General features: G+C 43.1%; 1 protein-coding gene across 1 annotated transcript in view; it reads left to right on the forward strand.

The window, feature by feature from the left end:
• Positions 1,050 to 13,329, forward strand: part of HDAC2 (histone deacetylase 2) — a 33,782-nt gene continuing 21,502 nt past the window's right edge. Inside the window, exon 1 of the mRNA XM_018053045.1 lies at positions 1,050 to 1,400. Coding sequence (XP_017908534.1) covers positions 1,349 to 1,400 — 52 coding nt within the window. The 5' untranslated portion in view covers positions 1,050 to 1,348. The remainder of the gene's footprint in view (positions 1,401 to 13,329) is intronic.

Raw genomic sequence — 13,329 nt, forward strand, 5'->3', positions numbered from 1 at the left:
GATCGCAGAGTCAGACAGGGCTGAGTGACTGAGTCTGCACTTATAAACAATAAATGGTATATGGGAATAAGAGCATCCCCCACCCCACCCCAATCACCTACAAGGTGGGTGGGCTTAAAAGGCTCCATGTTTGATGACTTATTGAACACAGGGGCAAAGGTATTTATAACGTCCAAAAGTTCTGAAAGTCCTTTCTCTGAACTTTATGCTGCCATCTTCCAGTGCCCGGCCAGCAGAAGCAGTCATAATGGAGTAGCTAGGATGTGTGGACTTTAGAGAAAGGCTGAAATCAAACCCCAGACCATCAGCCTTGGAGAGGACCAAGTGCGTTATAAAGTCCATTTATAAAGAAGAACTAGAAACAATACTTAACGTCCCAGCTTACTCCCAGTTGTTGGGAGTCTCAATCGAGTTAACACATATAAATGAAATACATCATAAATTACTTAGAACCCTAACACATACATGCATGCCATAACTGCCTATTTAAAGTCAGGCAGTACTCTCTGCCCTTTAATGTCTGCAATAGGTCCCCTTAATAGGGGGGACCTCTTCCGAGGTCAAAACCTCCTCTGAGCGATTATCAGTAGAAAATGAAAAAAATAAATGAAATGCACGACGACCCAGTACAGGGATCGTGGGTTGCAGCTCGGCGGGTTCAAGAAGGTCGAAGGGGTGGGATAGTGGTCTCTCTGCGCCCGGCTCAGAGCACGTGGTCCGCCCCGGCGGGAGCTTCGCGACAGAGGGGGAGGGGAGCAGCGTGGGACTTCGCGGAGGGGGTCCAGGCGGCCCGGGCTACGGTTGGGGAGGCGCCGACTGCGCAGGCTCAGGATAGGCGCAACCACTGCGCAAAGATCCGAAGGGGGGAAGCGTTCACCCGGCTCCATGCTCCCTTTACCTACCTAATCTAAAAGCGAAAGCCGCTCTTTAAAAAAAAAGTCCTTTTACGACTGTATAGGGTAGCCGTCCTGTGCAAGTTGCTCATCATAAGAAAGCCTCTTTTCCCAAATTGAAGAAGCCTCTTGCCCCCTCCTCCCCCATGGAGTCGCAGTGGACCCGCCCCACCTCCCCTCGGCCTCCGGAGGTAGTTTGGCGCCCCCCTCCCCCTCCCCAGTGTCGCGAGTTGGCGCCGCTGCCACCCCCTGGTCCGCGCTCTCGGCCCTTCGGCCGGGCGGTACCCAGCCCTCCCGGCTCCCCCCTCCTCTCCTCCCTCCGGCCTGCCCTTCCCCGCGGGACTGCCACCCTCCACCTTCGCCCCAGCCTTCTTCTCTCCCCGCCGGAGCCGCGGAGGCAGCAGTAGCAGCAGCAACGAGAGGAGGAGCCGGAGGCGGCGGTGGCCGGGGAGCCCATGGCGTACAGTCAAGGAGGCGGCAAGAAGAAAGTCTGCTACTACTATGATGGTGAGACGCCGGGCAGGCGGGAGGGTGGGCGGCCCAGGGCTGTGGCGCCGGGCCCGGAGCCGCATCGGCTCTGCGGGCGCCGTCGCGAGTTGTCGCGCCGGGTGCTGAGGGGTCAGGAGGAGGGACCGACTTTTGGCAGCATCTTAACCCATTCCCGACCCGACGCCGTCCGGCAGCCTCCTCGGGGAGCTAAACGGACGCCCCACTTTCCCTCCGGCCCCTCTCGCTCCGGCAGTGAGGTCCGCCGCCGGCCTGCCTTGGCTTGGTGCTGGTGCGAAGGGGACGGCCCTTCCTCGCGCCTGTCCCGCCCGCCGCTCGTGGGAGGGAGGTTTTGGGGGTCCCCTGCTCCGGCCGCCTGCACCCGATTTCTCCTCGCGGGCCCAAACAGCTACCCCGGCCCAGACTGCACACAAAGCCCCACGGCCCCGAGAGCTCCGCCCCTCCAGCCCCCATCCCTCCCCTCCCCGCCTCTTCCCTCCTCTGTGTCCCCGGCTGGCCCGAGCGTCTCCTCCTTTTCTCTGCGGCCGGCCTCACCCTGGACCCCTCGACCGGGTTGGGTGCTGGAGAGTAGCCCCTGAGGGTGGGGGCCCACGTCCACCTGGAGGCTCGTTCGCACCCCTGTTTTGCGTGGGCTCCATCCCTTTCCTTTGTTTGCCGGGTTTTCTGAGCGCCACTTTCTCAGCACTTAAATGAAAGGGCTTCACTTCCTCAATAAATAATGAGGGTTTTCGAGTTTGAGGTAGTCAGTCTTCACGGAAAATGCGACGGTGGTGGGTCAACGTGTTGTCGCTGTTGTTGCTCGTGTTGTACATCAGCCTCAATGGGTCCTGGCTTGCCTCTCTGAGAGGCGGTTACCACCCACTTCTTTGTTGCTCTTTGTTCGATCAGGAAATACACCCTGCTTTGGAGGTGTAGGACCGATAGGTTTGGCATCTGGCTTGCGAAAGCTGTTTCTAGGTGGTGGGAGTCCTGGTGTTGGAAAACTTTGAGTACGGCAGAAAGTACTAAATAATCAGATAAGCTTGAGCTCATGGAACAGTAAATTATAAAAATCAAATTATTTCGTTTTAGAGGTCCTGACTTCATTTGCAATTTGAGCAGTAAGTCTTTTTGAATCCCGTTTCCTGTGCTAGTCTTAATTAAACTAAAAGAAGTGGTTACCTTTTTTATAGTTTGCACGAAGACATTAACTTGGTAAATGGTTCCTAGTTAGGTTACTCTCCAGAGAAGAAATTCTAAAATTTAACAAAGAAGCTAGGTTCAGAGACCTGAAAGTCCCATCTGATTTGTGTGAAGCAATAAAAGTTTTGGAAGCTGTTTCCTACATTCAATGTATCATAAATCGTAAAATCATAGACTGATGGAAAGATCTTAGAGGACTAGGTCAGAATAAATCTAGACTTTAATTTTAAAATGGCCATATCATATCTCTTCAGTTAGCAAGCGTGAATCATTTTCATGCCTGTTTATATAAAATAACCACCTGTGTAATTTGTGGAAAAATCTAAAATCTTACAGAAGAAATCTAAGTGTTAAATATTAACAGCCATGTTTTTAAAATATTTTTGAGAAGACTGCATGTATATGTGATACAAATTGATTTGAAATTATGCCATCATGAAGAGGTGGAGATGGGAGTAGATTTTAATTTTAATGTAAATTACTGAAGTTCCTTAGAGTTAATTTTTTAAGAGTTCATGCATATTTTGGGTCACTGGCCTTGACTTGGGTTCCATGACCAAATTGAAAAGTAAATAACCATGTGTGTAACTTAATTTTTAAAATTATATTGTTTCTAAGGTTTAGAGATGTGTTACCAGGGCTTGGGGTAGAGAAGAAGGGTTTTAAAAGGTTAGGGTAACTGGTACTAAGGCTCTGCCTGCAGCTGTTAGTTGCTGTTGACAGTGATAGACTCTGATGAAGTGAGCTGCTTGAAACTTCTTGTCACCAGGCTTGAACTGCAGAACCAGAAGGTACACTTGAGCAGCAGTTTTATTAACAGCTATTCTTTTCCTGGTCCCATTTACAATGAGCCTTCATTGAGGGGATGGGAGCAAGTATTGATCCCAAGGGCAGGATGCAGACTTGATAGAGTAATCTTTGTGGTTTAGTCAATAGTTTATAGTGGACCATTCAGCTGCTTCATCTGATGGCCAACAGCAGGTGTATAATTGAATGTTTAAATGTCTCTGGTTAGGTTATCTGTCTTTTGTCTATGGCTCTTCCTTGACTAATTTTTAGAATGGAATATGTAATTGCTTACATTGGGAATATGCTCTGGGTTCTTTTTGTGGGGGTGGGCTAATAAAATATTTTGCACAGGTTATTAAAATGAATAGGTATCATTATGCTAATTCTTTGTAGGTGATAGTATGTTAAGCTGTGGATAGTTAATTCCAAAAGCTTAGATTTTCATCACCAGGAAAACACTGTTTTGTCAGCTTATAAGGATAGTGATAGTAGTTTTTTTTTTTCAATTGTGAGGAAAGAGCTTGTGCATCAGAGAACTGACTCTGAGATAGACAAACATCCAGTATTCCTTGCCAGGGGATGTCCTGTGGACAGAGGAGCCTGGCAGGCTATAGTCCACAGGGTCCCTCAAACACCACGTGGCAGCTAAGCAACAACATCAGTGTCGAAAATAATAGTGTCAGTGTCAATAATCTATGAAACTAGAATAGCTGTTTTTAATTTGTTGTAAAGCAAGTAGAAGGAAGAAAGATCAAGAGGGAAGCAGTAGGTATAGCGAATTCTGCAACCATAGGGATCCTCCTACCTTTAGGCTTACTGGGACCAGTAGGCCTACTCTTGGTGACAGAGAGAGGGTCTAGCAAATGAAAGGGACTTCTAAAGACGTATGTTCTTTTCTCTGTTCACATTACAGACTCAGTATCATACCGTTTAGGTCACTGGAATGAGAGTTTCAAGGCATTGATGGATGGAATATCCTTAGACCTTTGAAGAAAAGTAAGAGAAGTTTTGGGGCTTCCCCACTGGCTCATGGGTAAAAAAGCTACATGCAGTGCAGGAGCTGCAGGAGATGCAGGTTTGATCCCTGGGCGGGGAACATCCCCTGGAGAATGGAAAAGCAACCCACTCTAGTATTCTTGCCTGGAGAGCCCCATGGACAGGGGAGGCTGGCAAGCTACAGTCCATAGGGTTGCCAAGAGTCGGACATGACGGAAGCAACTGCATGCACAAGAGAAATTTTTACTTTTGCAGCTTCTGACTCATGACTCGTTTCCTAAATCTTGATCATCTAGTATATACTGCAAGATTGTTGATAATCTATTAAACGATATAGTTATATCCCTTCTGGCTTTAAAATACTGTGATTTCTAGGAATTCCCTGGTAGTCAAGTGGTCATGGTTTCGAGCTTCCCCTGCAAGGGGCATGGTTTCAATCCCTGGTCAGGGAACTAAGATCCCACATGCCACATGGCAAAAGAGAAAAAAATAAAATGATGTGATTTCTGTACTTAAAAATAATTAGCAAACCAAGCTGTGTTAGGCTCTGATACATGTACATGTATCTGTATGTACTGATACATCAGTAATACTTTATCAAGAAATGTTAACTGTAGTTTGTTTTAAATTAGCTTGAGGCCAGTTACCTTTAGTGTCTATTTTATTGTATATACAATATATTAATAATAAGGTTGTATATCACAATTTATATGATTATATGCATTGCTCTGTGTTGTATTTTTCTGATAGGGTTCTCTGATAGGGTTCATCATAAGATTTGGAGAAAAGTGGTTCAGAGAAAATCACTCAGCACTGTACAAAGATAGACTATAAAAGTTACCAATATCAAGTCTCCCAGTATACACCAAGTCTACTGTAGCACATTATAAGAATTCTGCTTGGCAGTCAACTATTGGCAGATTTCCTTAGATTTTATTTATAACAGTGATGCCAGAGCCTTTTGCTGCTGCTGCTTAGTTGCTCAGCCGTGTCCGACACTGTGCAACCCTATGGACTGCAGCCTGCCAGACTCCTCTGTCCATGGGATTCTCTAGGCAGGAGTATTGGAGTGGGTTGCCATGCCCTCCTCCAAGGGATCTTCCTGACCCAGGGATCAAACCTGGGTCTCCTGCATTACAGGCAGATTCTTTACTGCTGAGCCACCAGGGAAGCCCAAGCCTTTTGCTAGGTAGTCTTTAATATATCTGCATGGGTTCTTAGATATAGTATAAGCATTATTATCCATGAAATAGGTAATCTTTTCTTTGGAGGCAAATCTGGATACTGAATTATAGCAGTAGTTCATAAATACCATAAATACCAGTGGTTTTATTCCACATCATTTATTTAAACATGGCAAAACATACGACTGAGATTTTCATATACTTGAATTCTCTTCCCCAAGATTTTTTTTTTTTTTACCATTTTCTTCCTTCAGATTTCACCTTAACAGAGAAGCTTTTCCCTTTTACCTTAATCCCTGTTACTGTTTTTCTATCAATTACACCTAATTTTTGTCTTTCTTCCTACTGTAGTATAAACTTCGTGAGGATAAAATCTGGTTTGCTGATGTCTATACTTCTACTATTTCATACTGTTCATGGGGTTCTCAAGGCAAGAATACTGAGTTCAGTTCAGTTCAGTCGCTCAGCTGTGTCTGACTCTTTGCGACCCCATGAATTGCAGCACGCCAGGCCTCCCTGTCCATCACCAGCTCCCAGAGTTCACTCATACCACATCCATCGAGTCATTGATGCCATCCAGCCATCTCATCCTCTGTCATCCCCTTCTCCTCCTGCCCCCGATCCTTCCCAGCATCAGAGTCTTTTCCAATGAGTCAACTCTTCGCGTGAGGTGGCCAAAGTACTGGAGTTTCAGCTTTAGCGTCAGTCCTTCCAAAGAAAGTGGTTTGCCATTCCCTTCTCCAGTGGACCTCATTCTGTCAGACCTCTCCACCATGACCCGCCGGTCTTGGGTGGCCCCACACCGCATGGCTTAGTTTCATTGAGTTAGACAAGGCTGTGGTCCTAGTGTGATTAGTTTGGCTAGTTTTCTGTGATTATGGTTTCAGTGTGTCTGCCCTCTGATGCCCTCTTGCAACACCTACCGTCTAACTTGAGTTTTTCTTACCTTGGACGTGGGGTATCTCTTCACGGCTGCTCCAGCAAAGCGCAGCCACTGCTCCTTACCTTGGATGAGGGGTATCTCCTCACGGCCGCCTCTCCTGACCTTGTCCTCTCGGCCCTCCTGCTCCCACACAGCCACCGCTCCTTGGACATGGGGTTGCTCCTCTCAGCTGCCACCCCAGACCTCGGGCGTGGGGTTGCTCCTCCCGGCCTCTACCCCTGGCCTCCGGAGTGGGGTGGCTCCCTATGGCAGAAAGTGAACAGGAACTAAAAAGCCTCTTAATGAAAGTGAAAGAGGAGAGTGAAAAAGTTGGCTTAAAGCTCAACATTCAGAAAACGAAGATCATGGCGTCTGGTCCCATTACTTCATGGGAATTAGATGGGGAAACAGTGGAAACAGTGTCAGACTTTATTTTTGGGGGCGCCAAAATCACTGCAGGTGGTGATTGCAGCCATGAAATTAAAAGACGCTTACTCCTTGGAAGGAAAGTTATGACCAACCTAGATAGCATATTCAAAAGCAGAGAACAAAGGTCCTTACCTTGCGAACAAAGGTCTGTCTAGTCAAGCCTGTGGTTTTTCCAGTGGTCATGTATGGATGTGAGAGTTAGACTGTGAAGAAAGCTGAGCGCCGAAGAATTGATGCTTTTGAACTGTGGTGTTGGAGAAGACTCTTGAGAGTCCCTTGGACTGCAAGGTGATCCAACCAGTCCATCCTAAAGGAGATCAGTCCTGGGTGTTCTTTGGAAGGAATGATGCTAAAGCTGAAATTCCAGTACTTTGGCCACCTCATGTGAAGAGTTGACTCATTGGAAAAGACCCTGATGCTGGGAGGGATTGGGGGCAGGAGGAGAAGGGGATGACAGAGGATGAGATGGCTGGATGGCATCACGGACTTGATGGACGTGAGTCTGAGTGAACTCCGGGAGTTGGTGATGGACAGGGATCGCAAAGAGTCAGACACGACTGAGCAACTGAACTGAACTGAACTGATACTTCTACCAGCCTTAATAAAGATACAGGGTTTCTTGCATTATTGATGAATAAATGATAACTACCTTATACTTTTACAGCTGGATTCCTTTTATATATTCTAATTCTTACAGCCACTCAAGTTACAGACAGGCAGGATGAGTGGCATTTTATTTATCTTCTCCATGAAAATAGATTTGTGTATCTGACTCAGCTCACCATCTATCCTTTTCTACATAGTCTAGTTTTAATGTCCAAGGAGAGAGCAACACCTGGTACCTAAAAGATTTTTCTTTTTTCCTTTGGTGACACAAGTTTTGAACTGTTGCCACTGCTACCATAAAGAAAGCAAAGAAAGGGTTTCTCTGATACCAAAGAAAAAGTATTAGTAATTAACAAAAACTTAACAAAAACTTTAAATGCTTGTGTTGACACATCCTTAAAGGAAACTATTGCGATTGGGGAGAAAGGTTCTCTCTTCGGAAATGATAATAGCATTGAAAGGTGGATGAGATCAGATTTAAAGTTCAAGTGTTGGGGTGGTGTCAATTTTGAGTTCAGAAATATTAAGTGGAGTTAAAGTCCTTAATCTGTGTTGTGTAGACAAAAGATTGAAATCCTAAGAAGAAAATAAAAGACTATGTTAGAAATAAATACTGGAGAGAGTGTGGAAAAAAGGGAACCCTTCTACACTGTTGATTGAAATGTAAATTGATACAGCCACTATGGAGAACAGTATCAAGGCTTTCCTTAAAAATCTAAAAATGGAGGTACCTTATGATCCAGCAATCCCACTCCTAGGCATATATCTGAAGAAGATTCCCTAGAGGAGGAAATGGCACCCCACTCCAGTATTCTTGCAGGAGAATCCCATGGACAGAGGAGCCGGGCAGGCTACAGTCGATAGAGTCACAAAAAGTCAGACATGATTGAGCAGAGAGGCATATATCTGGAGAAACCTGACTTGAAAAGATACATGTCCCCCAGTGTTTATTGCAGTACTGTTTACAGTCATCACGACATGGAAGGAGCCTAACTGTCCACTAACAAGAGTGGCTAAAGAATATGCAACACACACACACACACACACACACACACACACACAGAGTAATGATGGAATGTTACTCAGTCGTAAAAAGAATGAAATAATGCCATTTGCAGCAACATGGATGGACTTAGAGATATCATGCCAAGTGAAAGGTAAGTCAGAGAAAGACAAATATCATGATACCATTTGTATGTGGAACCTAAAAAGATAATATAAATGAATTTATGTACAAAACAGATTCAGACTTAGGAAACAAATTTATGGCTACCAGAGGGGAAGGGTGGGAAGGAGGGATAAATTGGGAGTTTGTGATTAACATATACAAACTATTGTCTATAAAATAGGTAATCTGTATAATACTGTATGGCACAGGGAACTCTGCTTCATGTCCTGTAGTCACCTATATGGGAAAAGAGTGTGAAAAAGAATAGATATATGTGTAAGTATGCTTGAATCACTTTTCCGGACAATTGAAACTAACATGACATTGTAAAACAACTATACTCCAGTATAAAAAATATTTTTAATGAAAAATGTTTTTAAGAAAGAAAGGTAGGACTATGTTAGATAGTAAGTGAGGGGACCTTGGTAGGGTAAATTTAGACAAGGCAAGCCCCTGAAGGCATAGAATGGGGCAGCCTCCTTAAAAGAGTTTTCTTTCATAAGACACTGCAGACTTCAAAGGCTGCATAGTTAGAAGAGACCTGGTGTGCTTAACAGAGAGGAAGCTAAGGGGAAGACATGGGAAACTATAGGTTCAGGCCAGGCAGTAGAGGGCCAGACCACCCAAGACTGTGTGGTTAGAGATTTGGACTTTATTCAGGAAGCAGAAAGCCACTGAAGTTTTCTTAAGTGTCTGGAAAGTAGAGAAAGGATGAGAAAGTGATAGAATGTAAGACTGAAAGTAAGAATTGAGTATATATTGGTCCACATACAAAGTAATGAATGCAACTGATAGACATGGACATATTTAAAGAGAGATTTTAGGAGTAAAACTGATAGAATTTGTTGATTGGGTTGCAAATGGAGTTGGGACTTTGTGATCACTAAATAAAAGATGCCTCCTAAATTTCTGAATTTTGAGCAGTTAGGTGCCTTATTCCTGACAGAAGAGGATTTAGAGCAGCACTGTTGATTCACTTACTTACTCAAGCACCCGCCTGGCACACAGTAGGCTCTTGATGTGTGAGATGAATGAATGAACTGGAAAGACTTGATAAATAAAGGTTGGTGGAAGAATGGCTGTGGGGTGGTATGAAATCCAGGAAAGTGGTATCATGGAAGCCAAGACTGAGTATTTCAAGAAGTAGCCAGTGTGTTAAAGTCACTAGTGGTCTATCTAGTCTGTGGAAGACAAAAATAATACAGTAGCTCTCTGTTTTTTCTTGAATCATTTTTTAATCAACTTTTCTTTAGGCATAAAGGTTAATTTCATAGTCCTGAAATCCAAAATTATCTGAAAAGTGAAAACAAAATTTTACAACTCATTTGGAATCAAAGCTTAACTTGAATTAATATTTACCATCTTTTTTATCATCCACTTATTTTGAATATTTACACATTTTTGCTGCAGAAATATTAATGTTTGCTTACAGAATGCAGCCCAGACTTAAGGTTGCCACATAATATGTGGCAGATACATCATATTACATTTATAAAATCAAATAGATCTAGTCTCCAGAACTTTAAAGAAAAGAGATTGTAGACCTTAGTAGCCACTTCTATTCTGGGAGCTTCTTGAAGAGTGAGCAGTTTTGAAAATTTTGCAGGTAATGCCTAAATCTTTTTGTTAATTACTTCACATTGACAAAGTTTGTTGACAAGGAACCACTTCAAAGCTAATTTTTCTGAATACTTATTTCACTGGTAAAGCATTTTTTAGTATTACGATGAAAATCAGGGTAACATTTTAAATGCCCAGATTACATTGTGTCCTTGCTCAGTTGTGTCTGACTCTTTGCGACTGCATGGTCTGTAACCTGCCAGGCTCCTCTTTCCATGGAATTTTTCAGACAAAAATATTGGAGTCGGTTGCCGTTTCCTAGCTAGGAGATCGCCCCGACTCGGGTTGGACCCATGTCTCCTGCACTGGTACTGCACCACCTGGGGAGCCCCCAAATTACATTACTGACCATTTACATGAGGTGAATGAAATCCATAGGTCTTTGCAGCTAAGGAAAGCTATTTTATCTGTATGGGAAAGTGGATGTCTGCCAAGCAGTCATGTAGAGAATCTTGTGATAGAGGGTCAAGCAGTTCTTCTAGTACTCCCTTAGGTTTGGAAGGATTCTTCGTAAACCAAATAGCAGTTGTCTGTAGCTTGGCTGCCTTTGCGGACGTGTGTCATTTACGTAGTATGCGTATTCTTGGTAGCACTGGGCCCCCAAAGTATAGCCAAGAAACTTGTTGAAAGCTGTGTATATTCATATAAAATTTGAGGACCCTGTTGGTAGATAGGTAGTTTTTTAATGTTCATTTTCTTTAAATGTTTGTATTCCATTTTGTGTCCTTTTCTTGTCAGGCTTCCCCCTGCCGTTTCTCTCTAGTGAGTGTAAGTGCCGTTACTTTCCCAGTAGCTATACTTAAGAAGATGGGCGGAGTTGCTCTGCCTGAGTTTGAACCTAGCTCTTCTACTTGCTAGCTGTGTGGCTTTCACAATATCCTCTCCATCTTCACTTTAATAAAATAGGAACAGTAATCATATTAATAATACCTACATCATAGGGTTGCTGAAAAGGTGAACAGATAATACATGTGAAGTGCTTAGAACGGTGCCTTCTCGGGTGCTCTGAATAAATGCTAATCACTGCTAACATCTTTTTTTTCAAGCCCTCTTGCTGAGAAATTACAGCTATACTTTCCTTTTTGTAGATTATTGTCTTTCTCATTATTAATTCAGTTCCGTCCAGTCACTCTGTCGTGTCCAACTCTTTGCAACCCCATGGACTGCAGCATGTCAGGCCTCCCTGTTCATCACCAACTCCCGGAGTTTACTCAAACTCATGTCCATTGAGTCGGTGATGCCATCTAACCATCTCATCCTCTGTGGTCCCCTTCTCCTGCCTTCAATCTTTCCCAGCATCAGGGTCTTTTCAAATGAGTCAGTTCTTTGCATCAGGTGGCCCAAGTATTGGAGTTTCATTTTCAACATCAGTCCTTCTAATGAATATTCAGGACTGATTTCCTATAGGATGGACTGGTTGGATCTCCTTGCAATCCAAGGGGCTCTCAAGAGTTTTTTCCAACACCACAGTTCAAAAGCATCAGTTCTTTGGCGCTCACGTTTCTTTATAGTCCAGCTCTCGCATCCATACAGGACTATTAGAAAAACCGTAGCTTTGACTCGACAGACCTTTGTTGGGAAAGTAATGTCTCTGCTTTTTAATATGCAGTCTAGATTGGTCATAACTTTCCTTCCAAGGAGCAAGCATCTTTTAATTATTAGATTAGTGATAGCTTTTTATTGAATTCTCAGTATGTACATAACTAGAGTATTTGATCTTAAGATACGGATATTAGAGACATTTCATCTTGATAATTTTTACACAGAGGAGATGGAAGTTATGTGAAGACTGTGTGTGCTCAGTTGCTTGATTGTGTCCAACTCTTTGTGATCCCATGGACTGTAGCCCACCAGGCTGTGTCCATGGGATTTTCCAGGCAAGAATACTGGAGTGGGTTGCCATTTCCCACTCCAGGGGATCTTCCTGACCCAGGGATCGAACCTGCATCCCTTGCATCTCCTGCATTGACAGGTGGATTCTTTACCGCTGTAACACCTGGGAAGCTAGAGAGTCTTTATTCTTATTCTTGTTATCTCCTTTAGTAGGGATGATAGCTTAGAAATACCTTCCTTGTGTTAACTTAGGCCTGTGATACTTTGTAAATCTAGTGGGCTTGCCATATCTAAGAATTCGCTGAGACCAGGATGCTTTCAAGGAACTTTATGTGTATTGTCATGATGTAAAGCAGAGCTTTACAGCTAGGAAATTAACTGTTAGTTTCCTGTCCTCTCATAGCCTCTGAACTGTGATAAATGCAGAACCGTATCCCCATAGCTCTGCTTTGCTACTTGTCTGTATTGTGTTAGATTTATTGTTGGCACAGATTAAGAAAGGTTGACCATGTATATATATGAATTGTTTTCAGAGGAAAGCTTGTTTTGAAGATGAAGAGTTAAGTAAATTAAAGGTGCAGCACCAACAAAATCAGTTAGTACTAGTATTAGAAACTAGTATGTTACAATGTTGTAAAAGTGAATGTTCATCCTGAACTACTATTAAAATATATGGAAGAGAGAAGCAGAAGTTTTTAATTCAGTGTCATTAAACAAACCATGAGTTCAAACCATTGCAATCAGATTGGCTCAAATTTTAGACTTGGTTATTTAAAAACTAGGATTAGTACTGAAAGTAATTTCTAATAAACATTGTTGTAAAAATTGCCCATTGCATGAGAAAAATGGTGTATATTTAAGTGGCATCCTTAACACTTTTTATTATAGAAACACTGGCTCTTTACGTACCTAAAAATATTTTACTGGAATTTGGTAGGCAAAAATCTGGGATTTTGGTGTTATTTAAAGTAAACCTTATATGTAAATTGTTAAGACCTGGAATATGATATATCATAAAAGATAGGAATTATAATTTTTTAATCATGAGGAAAGAGGCAAAATATTCTCATTAGCCTGAAAAATGTAGTAAGTATGTCATAAGAAAACTTTATTTAGGATCCCAGTGTCAGTTACCAAAATTCCTTATTGACCAATATGGATGTATAAAACATTTCAGCCTCCGTAATACCAACTATACAG

The sequence above is a fragment of the Capra hircus genome, chromosome 9 (genome assembly GCF_001704415.2).
Source record: "Capra hircus breed San Clemente chromosome 9, ASM170441v1, whole genome shotgun sequence".
In the NCBI taxonomy this organism is placed as follows: Eukaryota; Metazoa; Chordata; class Mammalia; order Artiodactyla; family Bovidae; genus Capra; species Capra hircus.